This window comes from Salmo salar, chromosome ssa04 (genome assembly GCF_905237065.1).
Source record: "Salmo salar chromosome ssa04, Ssal_v3.1, whole genome shotgun sequence".
NCBI lineage: Eukaryota > Metazoa > Chordata > Actinopteri > Salmoniformes > Salmonidae > Salmo > Salmo salar.
The window spans coordinates 30,567,065-30,589,107 of record NC_059445.1 but is presented as its reverse complement, the minus strand read 5'-3'; the positions used below and the strand labels follow the sequence as shown (position 1 = coordinate 30,589,107).

General features: G+C 41.3%; 1 protein-coding gene across 1 annotated transcript; it reads right to left on the bottom strand.

Moving 5' to 3' along the window:
* Positions 1–1,498: 1,498 nt before the first annotated feature.
* klf5l (Kruppel like factor 5 like) lies at positions 1,499–20,842 on the bottom strand. Its single transcript, XM_014195715.2, has 4 exons — positions 20,539–20,842; positions 11,220–12,141; positions 10,873–10,932; positions 1,499–3,954 (listed from the first exon to the last, which is right to left on the bottom strand). The coding sequence occupies exons 1-4, from the start codon at positions 20,674–20,676 to the stop codon at positions 3,776–3,778; spliced, it is 1,299 nt and encodes a 432-aa protein (XP_014051190.1). The 5' UTR covers positions 20,677–20,842; the 3' UTR covers positions 1,499–3,775.
* Between the last annotated feature and the right edge of the window lie 1,201 nt (positions 20,843–22,043).

Sequence of the window (22,043 nt, the reverse complement as noted above, 5' to 3'; positions counted from 1 at the left end):
CCCTGCACACCTGGTTTTCATTCCCCAATCAATCTACATGTATTTATTCCTCTGTTCCCCATCATGTCTTTGTGAAAGATTGTTTGTGTTACGTGTTATTTGTTGACGCGGCAGACTGGTTTGTTTTTTCCGTGGTATTTCACAAAGATGTTTATTGTTAAACATAATTTTTGTGACTATTTTGCGCGTTTTGCACTTTTGCCTCAATAAAGTGTGCGCCTGTTCACAAATCTCTGCTCTCCTGCAACTGACTTTGGTTTTTGCTCTGACTTGCACTATCAACTGTGAGACCTTATACAGGTGTATGCCTTTCCAAATCAGCTCCAGTCAATTGAATTTACCACAGGTGGACTCCAATCAAGTTGTAGAAACATCTCAAGGATGATCAATGGAAACAGGATGCACCTGAGCTAAATTTTGAGTCTCATTGCCAAGGGTCTGAATACTTATGTAAATAAAGTATTTCTGTTTTAAATTTGTAATAAATTTGCAAAAATTGTTTACGCTTTGTCGTTATGGGGTATTGTGTGTAGATTGATGAGAAACATTTTTATTTAATTCATTTTAGAATAAGGCTGTAACGTAACAAAATGGGGAAAAAGGGAAGGGGTCTGAATACTTTCCGAATCCACTGTACTACCATTTATTTTTTAAACTGGTACCAGGGACCTTATTAAGATGAGTCTTGTGGGCGTCATAGAGCAAAACTGAGAATACCATCGTGTTCATGAGAGTCTCAGCTTTCCGCAGAGGTGTCATAATAGTAGGCCAAACAGTATGGACGCTACAGACCAATTTTCGGGATGTCTCATGGTCTGACAAACACCGCTCTAGCTCTGCCACCTTTCACCGCAGATGTGGAAGGGCGATATTGGTGGATGTGGTGGATTGAGATGCAGCCCATGCAAAAATCTCTAGTTTAAACAGAGAGACTTTGATGGGGATTTTTTATTAAGTTAATTCGATTTCCGCGGGGGCATGGAAATTGTAGGCCAAGGTTAATATCTCACCTATTAAGTTATGCTCTTTATGTGACCATTAGTTGAAAAACTATTTTTCTATCAAGTGATCTAAGAGAAACCTGCCCTTTGGTCATATTCAGCAGTGCACAGGCACATCACTCAGAATGCTATAGGAAGACATTTCGTTCAAAGCAATGTATTAGGGTTTTAAGGATGTTGATGCTTCTCTATCATGTGGACTAGATAACTGTATCTGTATGTTATATTTCTACAAACACTGCTTTCTTTCTAATGTAGCCTATAGTTGTAATACTCTGAATTAAGATGTTTTTCATGAAAGTGGAAGTCCAAATAACTACTTACCCTATTTCTGATGTCAGGTTTGGATGCTGTCAATCATTCCATGTGAATGTTACTGAGAGTCACTCCGCCTATCTCATCGCAGATAGCTCTAAGATAACGAACAGAAAGTCATACCTAGCATAAAACATTTAAAAAAGGCCCACCTCAAAACATCAACACGAAAACATACTGTATCTAGTTGTAATCTCTTTATTCATTTTCAGGATTTTGCACAAACAAAAAATGAATGAAATACACAAACAAGTTGTACAGAACTGATTCTGTTGCATACCGTACACACAATAAGTGTCCAAATGAATAACCAGCCATTAAAAACCAACCTAGAATCCCCTTTTGTTCATAGCAAAAAGATCCTATACTAGAGAAAAAAAACATTCACAACTTAAGTCTTCTATTAAAAATGACAGTATATACAGTGATTCATCATACCTCCCTCTCATTGAAGGAAGTTAACACAGAGAACTTGTTCCTAGAGTGAAGGAAGTGCTTTAGTCATTCAGTGAGTTAAAACAAAACAGTCTCTCTGTCAGAAAGACAGAAATGTATCATTTAGTGGCATCATAAGTGTTGAATACTCCTAGATGGTTTCCTGGACCCAGATTAAGCCTACTCCGAGTCCTCAACTAAAAAACCTTGCTTCATGAACAACCATTCAAAGTGCTCTTTAGTCTAGGGCTAGGCTTAAGGTTGCTACAAGCTTCACTCAGTCGATCGACATGCATGCATGTGCAAGGACTGAGTCTGTTTTTTTTGGGGCAGCGCGCACTTTTGTCCACATCATCGTTGCGTTCCACCCAGAGAGGAAGTTCGCCTTGTTTAATGTACATCCACTAGGGGGGCAGGAATTTGTCCCTCCATGTTCAACAATAAGTACAGAAACTCAGTACTAGTGGGAAGGCTATAGAAAGGTAGCCGACAGTACAGGCTGGAAGAATGCTTAATGGTCTAAACATTGATAAGATCATAAGAGAGGAGAGACAGATTCCATTCAGAAAGACAGACACAGAGTATAAAACCAACTGGGGATATGCCCAAACTGATATGATTTAAACCCTTTACTACAGTTATTACATAGGTATAAGGGCAACTTAGGGTAAACCGTTACCAGCCTTACAACTATCAAAGGCCAAAGGTCAGCCAATCATATCTGACAGGTAAAACAACTGACAGCAGAAAGGGAAAGTTCCCTGGACACCACTGGAGATTCTCCATTTATTTAGTTTTTTAGTCCAGAATTAGGCTTATTCTGTATCCGGGAAACTCCCCCTAAATGTATGTCCACTGGTTTGACCGATATGTATGAATGTACTGTATGTCCCCTCATGTTTAAAAAACATGTAAAAAAGGGTCCATCCAGCATCATTATGTTAATGAATCATTACCGTGACTAACAGTGTAATAAAGGTGACATTTCCATGGAGGGGTTGGGCATTGTCTCGTATCCTGCTGCCAATATCTTTGAACATGATGACCTGTATGAAACATGTTCTCTAATCATTTAGTTCAACTCTTATCAGGCTACAATACATAATAAAAAAAACTGATTTGTAAATATCAAAATCTGCATGGGGACGATTCTAATTTCAAAGTAATGTGGTTAACTAATGTCTTTTGAGCTGTAGTAAATTCAACTCAATAATTATTATACATAAATAGTGAGGTTGCAGGACAAGACTAATTAACATTAAAACACAATTATCAAAATAAGAAGTTATAATATATGTATGAACTGTTGAACAAACTATTGAAGATGAAACTGTAAATAGATGTAGGATAATGTGATGTTGTTACGAGCCCCTATCAAAGAGGTTTGTCTCCGTGGTTACAGAAAGAATAATAAACATGGTTAAACGCTCCAGGCTCTCAGGCACCCGAATAGAAACGAGTTATTATGAATGTAAGACAATGTCCAACAGCATTTTCCAGAGTATTCTGTTGATTTGTCACGAAGATATATGATACCATATAAGGAAGCTCATGTGACTTGAAAGTATTATCCAACACGGTCATGATTGGTATGAAATCTCAACTGCAGATGTGTAAAAAAAATAATAGTCAAGTATAAATGTCAATAAATTCTTTGCTTTTCAGAAACACACACAACAACACACTATACACAACTATATATACAGACAGACAGGCATACAATGTGCATCCATTATTACGTGGGGCAATTGGAGGCTGGTCGTCCGTGGCCCGCTATTTCTTTGAAAGTCCATACCTCCCGATAGTAGTGACGTGAGGAGCAGACATTTTGATCATTGTATTGTTGTAGATGGTGTAAAATCTTTCATGATAAGGAGTTTGAAAAGGAGGATAAGTCCGTCAGTCAGGCAGTCCATCCGCAGCCCTTATGCAGTGCAGTGCAATGCATTCTGGGGGCTTCAGGATGATGTCCCTCAGTTCTGGTGATGCTTCAGGTGGCCGTAGCGGTGTGTGTGTGTGTGTGTTTAGTTTTGGTGGCGCTTCATGTGTAGGGCCAGGTGATCTGAACGGGAGAAACAACGACTGCAGGCCACACACTTGAAGGGCTTGGCTCCCGTGTGTTTACGGTAATGTCGCGTCAGCTCGTCAGAGCGGGCGAAACGCCAGTCACAGCCCTCCCAGCTGCAACGGTAAGGTTTCTCTCCTGAAACAGAGAGAGAGAGAGAGAGAGAGAGAGAGAGAGAGAGAGAAGACATAAATACACTGTCTGTCCTATGACTATGGGTATGTCAAAACTGGTGAAGCCTGTGTGGCTGTTAAGACAGGGATGTGTGACACTTTGTAATGTGACAGACAGAGAAGAATGTCCTGTACAGTTGTTTTGAGAAAGAGATGAGAGTTGTAGACTATTCATTTCACTATTTTCATTTATTTCACAACTGTGTTGGCAGTGATGTCTTCAACAGGGTGTGGCACACACACACACACACACACACACACACACACACACACACACACACACACACACACACACACACACACACACACACACACACACACACACACACACACACACACACACACACACCAGTGGGCATGTTAAAGCAGGTACATCCCCTACCAACATCTGGCTATTCACTCAGAGAGTATTATATGGGTTCAGCGTAAACTCATGTTGAATGGATACTAAATGTAAGCTTTGATAAGATTTTGATGTTGACACACAGGAAAATGTTTCCCCAAGGGGACAGAAAGAGAAAGAGCCTGAAAGAACACAAAACTGTAGCCCTAGAGTTATGAATATCTTTCTAAGTAAGACTCCAAAGCAGTGCATGGATGGATAGATAGAGCGATAGAGCACGATCAACTTCATAAAAACACATTTTCTATTGACTATTTTAAGGGCCTTTTATGTGACAAATAAATAACGATTTCATCCCCCTTGTGACGGGGAATAGAAGCTTGTTTTGCGCAACAGGGAGGGGCAATTGAATGCAAGCTTTACACCAAAAAATGAAGGTAAAATGTAAATTGTTAAAACATTTCTAGCCTGTCTATCTATGGGTAACAGGGTTGATGTTTTAAGCTTGACCCGTTCAGTTTTCCACAACAAAACACCAGAAAATGACCCAAAAGGGTAGAACCACCTCAGCTGCTTTTACATTGTGATTTTACTATTAGATGTTCAATGTTTCTTTTGAAATAAATATTTTAAAAGGTGTAGTTTCACCATATTAAAACAGTTCAGTTCACTTAACTGGGTGGACCTTAAAATAAGGGACAGACATTTCTTGAATTAATTCCTTAGCTGCGTGTGCGTTCATGAGTGTGTATGTTGAACACCATTCAATCACCCTGTTAAACTGTGTATTTTTCATTGATTTTTATTGAACTTTATTTAACTAGGCAAGTCAGTTATGAACAAATTCTTATTTACAATGACGGCCTACCCCGGCCAAACCCTAACCTAGACGACGCTGGGCCAATTGTGTGCCGCCCTCTGGTTTCACATGTGAGGAGAATAACACTATTTCACCCCCAAATGTTCATTTGCAATTCCACATGTGAAAGTTTCTCACATGTAAAACTGCAAATTTGATTTTCACATGTGAAAGTTTTTCGTATGTGAACATGCAATTCTACACGTGAGATTTATATTTTCAAATGTATTTTTTTTCACATATGAACTTGCAATTCCACATGTGAAAGTGAGATTTTAAATGTGAAACTCCAAATGTAATTTTCACATGTTAATGCTTTTCAAATGTGAACTTGCAATTTCACATGTGAGGTGAAACCATGCTCTTCTCCTGTGAGGTGAAACCATGCTCTTCTCCTGTGAGGTGAAACCATGCTCTTCTCCTGTGAGGTGAAAACATGCTCTTCTCCTCACATGAGAAAAGGTGGTGTTAACATAACACGTTTGAAAATATGGTTTCAACTTAAGCTCAACTTGCAAAAACAGCCATTTCAACTACACATTTCACATGTTTTTGTTGTTGTAAGGAAGGACGCCATGAGTACTGATTAGATAGAGAGTATTACTCATTAAAAACAGCTAATTGACAATCACTACTGAAGCCGGGGCCCAGAGGGTCATGGGGGCATTGGGTGAGAGGGGCCAGGGGTGGAGGGTAAGGTATGTGTGTGTTTTGGGGAGTTCAGGCTGTTATTAGTGTCTTTCAGCAGTGTAGGCAGGTGTATTTAAGTTCAGTCTAGCTCTGCTCTCATCTCTGGGTCAAAAGCATCACCTTCCCCTCCTTGCCATCATTATGGCATTGGTAAACAATATAATGAGATAGCCCTGCACATACAGGCCCACAGATCAAACATGTTGCCTTGGTCAAAAGTATTAGTGTCCGTCAGGTGCAATTGGTTGTTCTCCAAAACACAGGTTAGGGCTGTGATACTGTGAATGTTGCTGAGGCCTAGATAAGGGAGCTGTTTAACTGACAGCATCCCAATAATACACTTCAGCTATTTGGTCAGGTGGCAGTTGTGCAACGGTTGAGTTTTTATCAGCCTAACATTGCCACATACACATGCACGCATGTCAAATGCACGTACGTAGAACACATACTCGCGTGCACACACACAAGCACATTCTTCTCTCCTGAAGGGCCATTGTCTGTTTTATGATGGTGCCTACATGGTTTTACTGAAAGACAGCAAACAGTCCCAACTCTCTGTAAAGCCCATAAACCATCCACAGGACATTCTTTGTGAGTCTCGCAGCTTTATAAACTGTTTCTGTTTGTTAAGAGGGCAGGGGGCCTCATCAGCAAGATACAGTGCATTTGGAAAGTATTCAGGCCCCTTGACTTTTTCCACATTTTGTTACGTTACAGCCTTATTCTAAAATGTATTAAATTGTTTTTTTCCTCATCAATCTACACACAATACCCAATAATGACAAAGCCAAAAACAGGTTTAATTAAAATGTATATAAAAAAAAACCTGAAATATCACAATTCCATAAGTATTCAGACCCTTTACTCAGTACTTTGTTGAAGCACCTTTGGCAGCAATTACAGCCTCAAGTCTTCTTGACGCTATAAGCTTGGCACACCTGTATTTGGGGGGTTGCTCCCATTCTTTTCTGCAGATCCTCTCAAGCTCTGTCAGGTTGGATGGGGAGCGTCTCTGTACAGCTATTTTCAGGTCTCTCCAGAGATGTTCGATTGGCCCAACTGCCAGGCCACCAACCCTCCAAGACCCCCCCCCCCCCCTCCATAAAAATCAAATAAAAATGACTCCTCTCCCTTCATTCCCCAACCCATTATCCCCCAATAACCAACAAAATGATCAAAAGAGAAAAACTAAGGAAAACAAACAGAAAAAAACCTATCAAAAACAAAAGACACCAAGGAGAGCAAAAATCAAAACAGTAAGGACAACTGTATACGTTTGACTGCATGTGTGGCACTATTTACATGTGTGTGTGTCCGTGTGTGTGTTTGAATAGGAGCGTATGTATATGCATGTGTACACGCGTACAAGCACCTGCGCGGCATCAGCCTCAGGCAAACAGGCACTGGATGTAACAGCGTTGCCCCTCAGTGTCATTCAAACTTACGTTTTGTTTTGTTTATTTTGACTTTATTTTTGACTTTTATCTTTGACCGTCTGGCCACTCTACCATAAAGGCCTGATTGGTGAAGTGCTGCAGAGATGGTTGTCCTTCTGGAAGGTTCTTCCATCTCCACAGAGGAACTCTGGAGATCTGTTAGAGGGACCATAGGGTTCTTGGTCACCTCCCTGAACAGGCCCTTCTACCCCGATTTCTCAGTTTGGCCGTGCGGCCAGCTCTAGGAAGAGTCTTGGTGGTTCCAAACTTCTTCCACTGAAGAATGATGGAGGCCACTGTGTTCTTGGGGACCTTCGATGCTGCAGACATGGTTTTTGCTCTGGCATGCACTGTCAACTGTGGGACCTTATATAGACAGGTGTGTGCCTTTCCAAATCATGTCCAATCAATTGTTATTATTTTTTTATACATTTGCAAAAATGTCATTATGGGGTATTGTGTGTAGATTGATGAGGAACATGTTTTATTTCCTCCATTTTAGAATAAGGCTGTAATGTAACACAATGTAGAGAAAGTAAAGGGGTCTGAATACTTTCCCAATGCGATGTAGTACTGTAAGCTACTCAGCTCAGACACCAATACCATTTGCTTGCCAAGAGTACTTACACCTCTGAACATGATTTGCAAACTGAGAGAGCACTGATTTTACATGTAGAATCGGGTGAAAAATGGGTCTTTCCATTTGATTTCAATCACTTTTTGACCTCACCCCTATTTATTTGAATAAAACGTTTTATACATATTTGCCCATACTAAAAGTGGTCAGAAAGTAACTTTTTGGACTTGAATGCCAAAACATTTAGGAGTTAGAGGTCCTCAACGTTTACCCATTTTGTATATCCATGTCTTCAAAGATAAACGGTTGCGTTTGATACCATTTAAAAGCTTACAAACAGGGTTGTCAAACTATTTTATCATTTCTTTAAAAATGCCAGAGTCGGTTCGAATCAAGCCCACTGTCCTTTGACTCATGGAGGAACGTCTACTTTTGGTGCATTCATTCCACGTGGTTAAAACAGAAACAACTCAAAGGTTAACAGTTTTATTCTGAGTGCTTAAGGATAGGGCTATTGTTTGGGGAAGGCTAACAACAAAACGATAAAAAACGAAGTGCCTGAGTATCATCAGTATTCATAGCATTCTTAGTGCTTGCTAGAGCATTGGGAACTTCCTTAGCTCAGTGGTCTAAGCAGCGCGCTCCGCCTCTCATCCTCATGAGTGCTGAGAGATCTAGTGACCAGCCTGAGCCTAAATTAGGCCCACAAGTTAATTACATTTATTGAAATGTTATCAAGACGTAAAAAGAATAGTCTAATAATTTACACATCAAAGAAAAGGGTCAGCTCAACAAAATAGTTTTTGTATAGGCTCAAATGCATAAACATCTTGACAGCTTTACAAAATGAAATATTAACACGACACAATACAGGCTTACAATCCACACCAAAGACCAGAACTATATCCACAAATCACCCATAGCCTAACTAGAAAACGTGGGTCAGCATCCACACTGGAGGAAAGTTTATCATTCTACAGTAGGCCTACATCTGTCAATCAACTGATGGCCCAAATCTGCTCATCAACTCAGCCATGGAAACACATTATTATGGGTTTTCACACCTTTCATTGTGTGACAATGAAGGCTAACGGGTAACCTACAGAATGTTCCCTATTGGAATAGAATCCAATAACAAGGGGCCTATTGCAACCATCGATGGCACTAGATTATCATCAGCTGATCTCTCCTGAAACAGACAATGTGTGCATCTCAAATGGGCTGCAATCTGAGGTGGTAGTTAACTCTAATGAACTTACTCTCTGCAGCAGAGTTAACTCTGGGTCTTCCTTTCCTATGGCAGTCCTCATGAGAGCCAGTTTCATCATAGCGCTTCATGGTTTTTGCGACTGCACTTGAAGAAACTTTCTTTCAATATTCCTGATTGGCTGACCTTCATGTCTTAAAGTAATGATGGGCTGTCGTTTCTCTTTGCTTATTTTGAGCTGTTCTCTCCATAATATGGACTTGGTCTTTTACCAAATAGGGCTATCTTCTTTATACCCCCCCCCCCCCCCCCTCCCACCTTGCCACAACACAACTGATTGGCTCAAACTCATTAAGAAGGAATGAAAGTCCACAAATTGACTTTAAACAAGGCACACCTGTTAATTGAAATGCATTCCAGGTGACTACCTCATGAAGCTGGTTGAGAGAATGCCAAGAGTGTGCAAATGGTGGCTACTTTGAAGAATCTCAAATATAAAATATATTTTGATTTGTTTAACCGTTTTTTGGTTACTACATGATTCCATATGTGTCCTTTTATAGTTTTGATGTCTTCACTATTATTCCACAGTACAATGTAGAAAATAGTACAAATAAAGAAAAACCCTGGAATGATTAGGTGTGTCCAAACTTTTGACTGGTACTGTATATGATGGTGTGTATAGACATTATGGGCAGTATATGAATATAAAAGGTGTGTACAGCAGTAGTTATATAGGATAGGCCTTGACTAGAATACAGTAGATACTTATGAAGTGGGTAAATGCAGCAGGAAATATCTCAGAGACAAAAGAGACATCTGTACATGGTGAACAGCCAGGTATGCCTCAGTCACACACACACACACACACACACACACACACACACACACACACACACACACACACACACACACACACACACACACACACACACACACACACACACACACACACACACACACACACACACACACACACACACACACACACACACGAAGAGGCCAAATGGTTAAGTATCTAGTATCTAGATTTAGTAGTTCCCAAGACATGTGAGCGACCTGGAGCCGTATGTATCAGGAGACTCAGAGAGGGAGTGCTGATTTAGGATAGACCTGCCATACAGCCCCAGGTCTATCATTGACTGGTTGGATGACTGAGAGTGAAATCAGATTGTAGGCTACTCAGAGCTTGGATACGTTCTATCATGGAATCCAACAGATTATTTTCTCCAGAATCTTCATTCTGTTCTGTCGCTCATCCTCTGAATGAGTAATCCCTAAAATTGTCAGCCAGAGGTGTCCATTTACAGAAGTGACTACATCGAAACTGCTTCTCTCTTTTCGTTATCCCAGCTCCCTCCCTTCTTTTCTCCCTCCTCCCTGCTCCTCCCCTCTTTTCTCTGAATAGGGAGTAAAAAGCAGGAAGAACAGGTTTTGGCCCAGTCCACCACAACTGTGTTTTCTCCCTCCCTCCATTCCTCTCTCTTTCTCTGGGCTGGGGGAAACCTGGTATGGCTTGTATGGGCATGCATTAGCACAATAAGAAAACATCTGTTAAGAAGTTTAGAACACATCTCTCTCTTTCTTTCTCTTTCTCCCATCTGTCTCTCTTCTTTCCTCTGTCCATAGTGCCTCCATGTTTTTGCTTTGGTGTCAAGCCTTTAACATAACCAATATAGTCTCATTATGCCCTCCTTATTCAGTACTGTACACGTGCGTATGTCTGTGTCTCTATTGGTGTAAGTGTATAGAGGAAGTTACTCTTCCTTACCTGTGTGTGTCCTTTGGTGTGCTTTCAAGTGAGAGCTCTTTGTGTAAACCTTGGTGCAGCCTACAAGGGAAAAGAGATGTTAGTATCACTGCACTGACAATGGAGCAGTATTCAACATTGACCTCTACGGTATTTCATTTCACCATGTCTCGGTAAGCAAACTAACAGAATCATGAAACTCATCTCCTGTATCTGTGACCATACATGGTTTAGTCTTTAGCACATTAGCCTTTTGCAAAGTACCTCTTTCAATGAGCAAAAGGGCACTTTGGGAGGGCACATTCATTCATCCATCCAGTATCCCCCTTTCCCTTTCCTTTCCATCCATCCAGTATCAGGGGGCTCACCTGGGAAGTCACAGAAGTGGATCCGTCTCTTCTCCAGCTCTGGGTTGTTCCGTCGGTTGTACCTGGGTCCCGTCAGCACCCCCTGTCCGTGGGCCATGAGCATGGAGTGGTGGGACATCTGGGTGACCTTCAATCCCAGCCTCGTGGAGGCCTGGTATGGGGGAGGAGGGGTGAGCAGCTCTGCCTGGTTCTCAGGACTACCCGGCTGGGAGTTGGGGGGTGAGGGAGGTAGGCTGTGGGGCTGGGACTGGGGTGATGCGGTGGTGTGGTGGTGGTAGAAATGCTCCGGCATCGCAAACGACGAGTCACCACCGCCGTGACCCACCGTCGTCAAGGAGACGCTGTTCAGGTTTATCATGGTTCTACCGTTGCTGGCTCCGCCGGTCCCTGGTTGGCTGCTGTGGGAGAGGGTCATTGTGAGGTCAGCTCCACTGACAGGAACAGGCATCTGGTAGACCTGTGGTTTCTGGGGGCCAATGTACAGCTCTGTGTGTGTGTCTGAAACTGGGTGGCCACCGGCGGCCATGTCGGGTTTGATAAACATGGTGTTGACGGTCTGGGGCATGCTGAAGACAGATGTGAAGTCAGGCAAGGTCTGGATGGTCTGTATGGAGCAGGGCACTGGCACATCCACACCCGGCTCTGTCTTGATGTGTTGGTGTAGGTGATTTTGGTGGGCCTGGTGGTGCTGCTGGTTAGGCTTGTTGGGCCGGTACAGGCCAGTGCGGAGGTGGGTGGTGTTGGGGAGGATGACGTTGATGTTGACGCTGTATGGGGCCGTGTTGGGCTTCTCCTCTGAGAAGTACTCGTCCACCAACGAGGCGCTCTCTCTGCGGTTCTTCTTGTCTGTGGGGGCCATGGAGGGAGGAATGAGGGGGCTGCCTGGGGTCTGGGAGAGGTATTTCTCCATCTCCAACCGGATCTAGAGAGAGAAGGAAGAGAGAGTGAGCCGTGTTTCAATACAGAGCCAAAGTTGAAAAGGTAGGCACTCGTGCATCTAGGATGAGTCTCTTGTTGGGGTACAAATTCACTTTTTCATTCAATTTCTTTAAAAATCTCTCAGCTTAACCTGTAGTTGCTTTTTATTGATTCTGTCACTATGTGGGATTGTGTTGGTATAAAGGTGGAAGTGACATGGTACATAAGCTAGAGGAGGATGGAGGGGGTATCTGTCTCTAACGTTTCTCAGTCTGTCTGGGTGTGTCAGTTAGAGAGAGACGCCAGGAGAACTGGTGGTATCAGGTCTCTCTTCCTCCCAGCATCCAACCTCTCTCCCTTCCTTCCTCCCCCTTTCATTCCTCACATTCCAACCTACCAATGGAGCTCACCACCATGGAAGAATCAGAGGAAGGGAGGGAACGATGGAGTGAAAGATGTATGGAAAGCCTGCCTTAAATGTGTGCTGCTACAAGGTAACTTAAAAGGGAAAACATTTAAAAGTAGACACAATGCATGGTGTTTGTCCTTTAGCGCAGAAAAGCCACCAGAAACAAGTGCACTGTAACCCTGTCTGTTTTTGATGTTTTTACTTTCATTTATCATGTCTCTCTTCTCTCCCCCTCCCCCCATGAAATCTGAAATGATTTAGCCATGGCTTACTTAGCCTTCTGCCAGCCCTACAGGACATGTCTGTGCAGGGTGCAGTGTTAGCTAGCTAAGTAAACACACAGCCAAAACAAAGGTGAGGGCATGAGAAAGAAGGAGCGAACACAAACACTACACTGCCTCCGCTGGCATTTATAAATAGAACAGAGAGAACTAATTTGATTCTACCAGAGATGTCATGGGACAGCTAGATCATTTCAGATTACAGAGGGAGAGGGAGGGAGCGAGAGAAGAGAGAGATGATAAATGAAAGAGAAAAACTGAAAGTTCTCCAAACTAAACCATTGTAACTATAGATGATTGACTAGCTTTTCATTTAGATACTAGGTTGTACCTAAGGGCTTGTTAAAATGAATCCCAAGAAGCAAAAAGAGGACTTATTAAGCTAGTACTATTTTACTAGGAAAGTTACAAATGAATGCCAGCTAAATAAAGAACTGTAGCCTAAATCAAATGTGCTGCAACTCAAACATACCACTGTTGGTTCTATGAGTTACTGAGGCCAAACACTGGAGCACAAAGAGCCAATCCAAGGCAAAGCCCAGCCAATTGGTTGTGTACAAATGATTCAATGAGCTGTTGATATATTGAGGCTCTATCCAGCTGTACATAATGGCTAACCCGACAGCAGGTACAATGAAGGGGAGAGGACATTTCATCAGGCCTATTATACCTCCACAGCTATTTGAAGTGCCAGCTATGTCAACACTGGCTGTATTATATATTTCCCAATCTCTTCCCTAGCAACCCCAGCGTTGATGTGTTTTTATACACAAACTCTTGAAGGGCTATCGCTTTATGGGCACTTCAACCTGTGTGTGAGTGTGTGTCTGTGTGTGCGTGTGTTTGCCTCCAGAATATAATGGGCCATTTATCACTAGTGAACCCCACCATCTCTCTCAAGCACCTCTGCCCCACACCCCCTTCTGACATCAGTGCAATCTGACCAGGGAGAGAAACTGAAATGGATTCGTATTGAGAGCTCCTCCTGTTTGAAGCTACTCCTTTTCAGGACAGGGCACAAACGGGTCTTGTGTTATTCGGGTGCTGGCAGGCAGGCTAACCCAGCGCCCTTGGCAGTGTCCCCCCTCTGGCCAGAGCACAGGGGGTTGGTGGTGCCTTAATTTGGGAGAATGGGCTCATGGTAATGACTGGAGTGGAATCAGTGAAATGATATTAAATACATCAAACACATGGTTTCCAGGTGTTTGATACCATTCCATTTGCTCCGTTCCAGCCAATATTATGAGCCATCCACCCCTCAGCAGCCTCCACTTGGCCTGAGTGCCCTGGATCCTGTTCATTAGGCAACAAATGGAAGAAAACATACTGAAATAGGGAGGGACTACAATAACAAACGTTCATTTTCTGTTGCAAAATGTAAAACTTTTTCTGCTGTGTGTCCTAATGAACACAACCCTGGTTCCTCCCCCTCTTTCCCCCCTCTTCTGTCCATCCCCTTTGTATCAGAAGAAGAATGGAGTAGCACTAAACCCTGGCCCAAGACTGCGTCTGTTAATGATTGTAGACCAGACAACTGCTACATGCCAAAGCCCAGATAACAGAGAAGAGGAGGGAAGAGAAGAAAAGAGCCAACTTCTTATCAGCTCTTTTCTGGGTTATGGGGTAGAGTCAGGGTCTACGTCCCAAATGGCACCCTATTCCCTACATAGTACAGGGCCCATAGGGCTGGTCAAAAGTAGTGCACTATGTAGGGAATACAGGGTTCCATTTGGGACGCACACAGGGGGGTTTTCACACTTAAGGTCCATGACCATGACTGTGATTTTGAGTTCAGATATTTAGTTTAGATATTAAACTATAGTCAAAATACCAGCCAAGTCAATTTTGTGCAATGAAAGATGACTAATGTCACATTTCATACCAAGTCACCAAGGTTAACTATGAGTAACTATAGCAACTATGCTGTCCAACAATACGATTATGCAATAAAATGCCTTTCAGACCATTGTTAGCCATGCAAATCTATCTGCAACTAATATACAAATCAGCATCCAACAACACCACTCAAGAGTTCCTTGTGGCCCATAGACTATCCTCCTCCTTACCTGCTCAGAGGTCAAGGGTCAGGATATCCCACAAACCTTTCTCTCGTTATGACAAAACAAATGGTCCTGTCTACTCACTAATGATCCTTTATTAAAGGGAAATACCTGAAATGTGTCTTCCGCATTTAACCCAGAGAGGTGCATAGGGCTGCCTTAATCAACATCAACAGTGCCTGGGGAACAGTGGATTAGGAAATGGTGTGTATGTTTCCTGGGATCATCTCTATAAACGATGGCTGATAGCCATGGCGAGAGAGAGAGAGAGAGAGAGGGAGAGAGAGAACTTTGATACTGGAAGGATGTTTTATGGCTACTGGCATGATGATAAGACGGGTTGTTTTGGCTTTTTTAGGACCGTCACTTTGAGGACAATCAGTCATCTTGGTTTGTGAAAAACAATGTCGTGTCATATGAGTTTCCCAAACTCAGTGTGTTTTTCCCTAGGGCACAAAAACAAAATGAGTACCCAGAGGGCACCCCAGGATCGAGTTTGGGAAACCCAGACTTAGACTGCTGACCAGTGGTGTTAAGTAAAAAATACTTGAAAGTACTACTTAAGTAGTTTTATGGGGTATCTGTACTTTATTTTACTATTTATATTTTTGAGCACTTTTACTTCACTACATTGCTAAAGAAAATAATGTACTTTTTACTCCATACATTTTTCCTGACACCAAAAGTACTCATTATATTTTGAATGCTTAGCAGGACAGGAAAATGGTCTAATTTAGGCACTTATCAAGAGAACATCCCTACTGCCTCTGATCTGGCAGACTCACTAAACACAAATGCTTCATTTGGAAATTATGTCGGAGTGTGCCCCTGGCTATCCATAACAAAAATGACTGTATATATTCCGTCTGGGTTGCTTAATATAAGCAATTTGAAATGACATATACTTTTACTTTGATAGTTTTGTATATTTTTGCAATTACATTTACTTTTGATACTTAACTATGCTTAAAACCAAATACTATTAGATTTTTACTCAAGTAATACTTCTATTAAGGTATCTTTACTTTTACTCAAGTATAGCAATTGGGTAGTTTTTCAACCACTGCTGTTGACTGGTGGTGACATGCAGTCTGGTCAAAGAAAGTCAAAGCGTTGTGACTTGTTTAGACTGGCCATGGAGTATGAGTATTGAGATATATAGGAAACCACTGTGACTGGTAATGACATGTGTAGTCTGGCCACAGAGTTTGACTGGTAGTGTAGCATAGTCTGGCCATATACAGTCTGTTTATTGACAGGGATGATAACACAAAAACCCAAACAGAGAGAGGAGCGATTAATCAACACAAGTTAGTGCTTATACTGTCTACACTGTAAACCTTCATAGAGCCACAAAAGATTCAGTTGGTTTTAGAGAAGGATGCCACAGCAGGCTAGAAAGACACAGCATTAAAATCAATCAGTTAACCAAACTACATTTTACGCAAAGAGAATAGCAAGGAGAAAAACTCATCTTTAACACATCAAACACCAGAACACTGGGGAAGCTAAAAGCTTCCAATGAGCATTCTAACAAGTGTTCAATGTGGTCATGGTAAAGTCGATGCACTGCAGTAGGTAGGTAGGTACTGTAAGTCTATCATGTCTAGTATCAAGCATCTAGTCTACTTACTACAGAGAGTGTGATCTGTGTCCCACCATGATGATAAGGCACTGGAGCGTACCATTGAATGGCTGTTCGTGGGGAAGCACCCCCAGCATCACCCCGGTTGGTGCAACTCCCTGGTGCTTTGTTTACCCACAATACAACTCACCTCTCATCTCAATGAAACAGCACAAATCTCCTGCTCAAAATAAAATGTCCACTTCTCAAGATTCTGACTGATCTAGTATGAGATAAAAACACATGCTGGATAGAATATATACAACACAAAAAATAAACATAAATGTATCTATGAATGAAACAGATTCATTTCAAAAGTAATACACCGTTCCCTCCAAACACTTTTGGTTTCCTTTCACTAGCTAGTGTAGTTATATGGATGTGTGCCAGGGGTGACTGTTGGAGAATGGGGCAGACCTGTAGACCCGATGCAAATGGGCTCTATTGCATTAGCAGTCAAATGGCTAGTCAAACTAAACCCCACTGACTATCTGAAAAATGTGTCTAAATTCTGTCTCTAAAGTTACCTGTTTAAGTCTGACTGTGGCCTAAAACAACCTAGGGGAATGAAGAAAGATAGGTCTAAATTCTGCCTCAAAAGTTCCTTAATTCCTCTGTAATTACTATGCAGTTACGGGTAACTACACCAATATATCTACAAATCCCATGTAACTAAACGGCGTCAGTGCAACCAGAGACATTGTAACAGCTATAGAATGTAAACATTCTATAGCTCTTCACACAATGAAACTACAGTGCTTCATTAAATCAGATAAGGTCATTGGAATACCTTTTTGACTTGAGCACATTCAACCACAGTGACTGGAGGTTCACGACAGTAGCCAACTACAGAGAAACATAGGCTCATCCATCAGCCTTTCTCCCCTGGTCTGCAGTTACTTTGCCTAGCTTGGTATTGTATCACCCACCTCCTGCCCCAAGCAGTATAGAGATAGATTAGGGATAAGCGCACTCGTTTTGTTTAGTTTATTTGATCATTTAAAACAAGGTACACATACAAAATGATTAAGAATCATTGAGGATAAACACAAGAAAGTTTACAACTTATTTCTATTGTAATCCTCTTCCATGATAGCATTTGGCAGGTTTGGTATATGTGGCAGTACAAACCAAACGGAGCAGCCTAACAGCCCCATAGAGCAGGGCCCTGTATAGACAGGTCTAACTGCATACTGCTGTCACGACAGGCATGGCCACACTCTTAAAAATGAAGGCGCTAGTTGGAACCAAATAAGGTTCTTGAGAGCGATGCCATAGGGGAACTATTTTAGGGTCTCTGAAGAACCATGAATTGGATGGTTCTTTGAAGAACCATACAAATTTCCCAAACCATAAATAATTCAGCACTCCAGGACCAGATTTTAATAGCCCTGCTTTAGGGTTTTAAGCCTTATTTGAATATTTCCCAGGAAGCCTTTCGAATGAATTTTAGCGTTACCAGTACCACCCATGTCTGTGTTTGCTAGGGACAGAGGAATGGTTGCTGCATTAATTCATGTTTAGTCATGTGGCCTTCACAAAGTGAAATCCCAAGTAAATATGTTGTCATTAAAATGAAATTCCTAGGCCTCAAATTCCAGACAGAAATTCTTAGGCCCTCAAAATATGGTTTAAGGGCCTAGTTTACCCTAATACAGTGGCCTGAAACTCATAGTTTACAGGTCACATCAGGCCTGCAAGTCATATTATGATGGTTTCCAAAGTGATGTGTAAATCCTACTGGAATCCAGCCAGAGTAGGGATAGCCAACATTTAGATATTTTTTTTTAGGACTGCCAGGGTTAGGAAGACTAAGATATGAGGCTACCATAAACATCTAAACTGAAACAACCATTTCAGTAACGGGTACAATGAGTCCACGTAATAGTTTAGAAAAATATATGTTATTTATATGTGAGTAGCGTAAGATTAATTAATTAATAAATGTACATGCAAAAACATAGATAAAAATCAAACAATTCTAAAAATCATCCTGCAACAGAGCATGCTAGGAAATATGATAATGATGGCTGTGGTTTTGGTTCAACTATGGTTATTATTAACACCAACAATGGGGTTATTTAACAACACAGAGTCTTAATTTAACCTTTTACAGTGTTAATTTTACTGTTGAATCAACACTAGAAATGTTACACTGAAAAATCAACACTAGTTCTACATAGCTACCTCAATTACCTCGTACCCCTGCACATTGACTCGGTACTTGTACTCCCTGTATATAGCCATGCTATTTTTACTCGTTACTGTTATTCACTGTGTATTTATTCCTCATCTCTATTTTAATATGTATCTTTAACTCTGCATTGTTGGAAAAGGACCGGTAAGTAAGCATTTCTCTGTTAGTCTACACCTGTTGTTTACGAAGCATGGGACAAATAACATCTGATTTGATTTGATTTAGTTAACACTGACCAATTTGCTGTGCTATGAAAAGGGACACATACATTTCCAGATCCTTTAGAATTCTGAAGAATCATAGATGCCCCTTCAACAACCCCACACTTAACTCAAAGGTTCTTTATCGGCAAGATTTATCCAAGGAACGTTAACAGCTGAGGAAAAAACATTTAAGAATCTTCAGTGCAGGGAAGGCAACATCATTAGACTGCCTTAAAGCATCAATTCCTATTTGACACAAAGACATGTCTCTGAGGCAAAATCTCCCTATATTTAGTTAATATGAACCCAGTGCCCTGTCCTTTAGGGAATGTGGGCATATATTAGAGAAACTAGCCTAATGACAGTGCCCTTAATTACTAATAATGAATAGTAACTTAATCAACTTCGTAAATTCCAGTTCAAAAAGTAAAACTATGCTTCTTGAACTTTTGATAGCAATATTGTCTGAAAGGAAATGGGCCATATTCCTATTATATCTATCATTAACCTAAATCCAACCATGAAGAAAGACAGTAAATGACAATCATAACTAGGTTAAACACACCAGGGGCTATATATGATAACATAAATCCACATTAATGAATTGCTGTGAATTCTAAAGTGATCTCCTTGACCAAAACAGAGCATCAACGGTAACTGGACACCCTCAGATCCCGTTGAGCGGTTGAGATTCAGCCAGATGTTGCTGGGGAAACACGACACCAGAAGGGGTCGGGATCTGGGGTACATCCTCTTAAAATCAGCAAGGAAAGACAGATCATTGCAAGGCAAATCAAATTCTCACAATAAAGATGATGAGTGAGAATCTACTGAGAACGTGGAGTATGTTGCAATGCATGTGCAAATGCTGACTAACATTAGTAATAATAATATGGACATATGTATAAGAAAAACGTGGCCAAATTAAGGGTTGAATTAATCCGTTTGGTCTTGAACCATAAAAAAATATTTGTCGATGTGTTAAATTATATTATACAGTTTACTTGCACCTTGATCCTGTTTCCCACAGAGCTAAGTAAAAGTATTCACTTTAACCCTATTCGGTTCTATTGCACACTTCCTTCGTTGTCGATAAAGTGCCAGCTAAATAAATACATATATTTATAAAATAATCTTCAAACGAATGAAACGCACGAAAAATATGAATTTATAATGAACAGACTGACAAAACTTGAACAGAAAAAGTACGATTCAATTTGTAGGCCTACTCAACAACATTATTATATTAGTAGGCTATGGAATCGTGCTTGCGTCGAGTAGCCCGTGGGTAACAATGCTATAGGCTTTTCCATAGGCTAACCTTTTTGGAATATGGAAAATCCTGTATATTGAATAGGCCTACATGTGCTCTTTCTCCCAAAAACAATAAAATACGTTTTTCACTGTTATGCATGATACGAATAGGTTTATTGTGATAGGAGAAAAGCGAGGGACACCTGAATGGAACGATCCATTTCTACAGTTTTCGCATTGAGGCTATTTCTTGAGTGGGAGTTGTTCAACTGTTCAACTGACTACAAAATATGAACCAAGGAGAAGGGCTGAATACGGTGGAGCCCCTGGCCGCACCTGGGCTACCTCCACTGGGTTAAGATGTAATTCTCACCGCGGGTTTCACTTCCTCAAACACGGACGAGTCCTCTGCGCCGTCGGCTCCAGACATCCGCACAGGTTTCAGCTGCGTGAAAACAGCCCTCTCTTCTGTGTGTGGAGGATTCATGGCCAGTCCTATACTAGTTGCCATAGTTATCTCTCCGATAAAACGTATTCAAATAGCGCTTCCTTTATAAATATAACTTATGTAAAGTACATATAGATTTGACAACTGTTGCGTGATAAGCGCGTCGTTGTCGGACCCAGGTGCGCGCAGTAATTCCAAATCCCTCACTGGCTCACAGGTCATTTTACCTGCGCTCAAGTAAGCCAAGTGAGACCTGGAAGTCATGATTGACAAAAACATTAGCCAATTCAAGCGAGGGAGTGTCCTCTACCCCAATCACCTGTGCCGTAGGTGTTTTACACATGGGTGATGAGGAAACTACATAATGGTGAAGGAGAGAGAAAGGGGAATGATGTTGGAAGAACAAGCATGCTTTTTAGTTCATAAACAGCAGTTATAACATAGATATTTCACACACACAAGCGCACTCACACAAACTCATACAGACACACACAGGCACACATATTTGTGTTCCTGAGGGTTTGTGTGTGTATTTCAGTAGGAAGAGAAAAGCCAGTGAAACCTGAATCATAGTAAATAATGAACTGGCTGTCACAACATATTAATAGAAAACAGAAAATATAACCTTAAACCTGACTAGAAAATGCCTGCTTCAGGACTCAGATAAATAGTTCCTGTGAGAACAGACCGGCCTTAGAAATGCATAGTGTTTATATTGCGTCATAATAGTGGTAGATTGGCATTCTTGTGCTTTAGAATTAGAACACTGTAGTCAAGAATGTGATATAAATGGTGCCAGGGCTCTGATATAAAGAGGATACAAGAGGCACACATTTTTTTTTACCATAACCTTTATTTAACTAGGCAAGTTAGGTAAGAACAAATTCTTATTTACAATGACAGCCTACCAGGAACAGAGGGTTAACTGTCTTGTTCAGGGGCAGAACAACAGATTTTTACCTTGTCAGCTCGGGATTCAACCCAGCAACCTTTCAGTTACTGGCCCCACACTCTAACCACTAGGCTACCTGTCGCCCCCAAGTCTAAGCCAAGACTTGGATTGTAAGAAGTTAACGCAGGTAAGAAGTTATACAGGTATGAGAGTAACTCGAGTAAGAGGCGACTAGTAATGGGAATTAAGTTAACTTTGTTTGGCTGTCACTAGGTAAAGGCATCATCCTACTGTACAGGTAAGTCCTCTATCTACTGTATCTCCAGACAGGTGGATGATTTAATATAAAAATAATAGGTAAATAAGGGTCCACCATGTTCTGTCTGTCTGGGAAACCAATGTCTGTCCAGGTAAATTAATTATGCAAATACCAACTAGGGTACATACACAGCATAATGGCATGTGTTGTACACTGACTACACACATCATAAAGTAATGTCTATGCATAATAATGTAAGGTCATAGTATGTATTGTAGT

Coding starts and splice junctions, on each gene's coding strand:
- klf5l (XM_014195715.2), bottom strand. CDS start 20,676: ATGGCAACTAGTATAGGACTGGCCATGAATCCTCCACACACAGAAGAG. Junction 12,142..20,538: donor TTGAGGAAGTGAAACCCGCG/GTGAGAATTACA, acceptor TTCTCTCTCTAG/ATCCGGTTGGAGATGGAGAA. Junction 3,955..10,872: donor ACACCAAAGGACACACACAG/GTAAGGAAGAGT, acceptor TCTCTGTTTCAG/GAGAGAAACCTTACCGTTGC.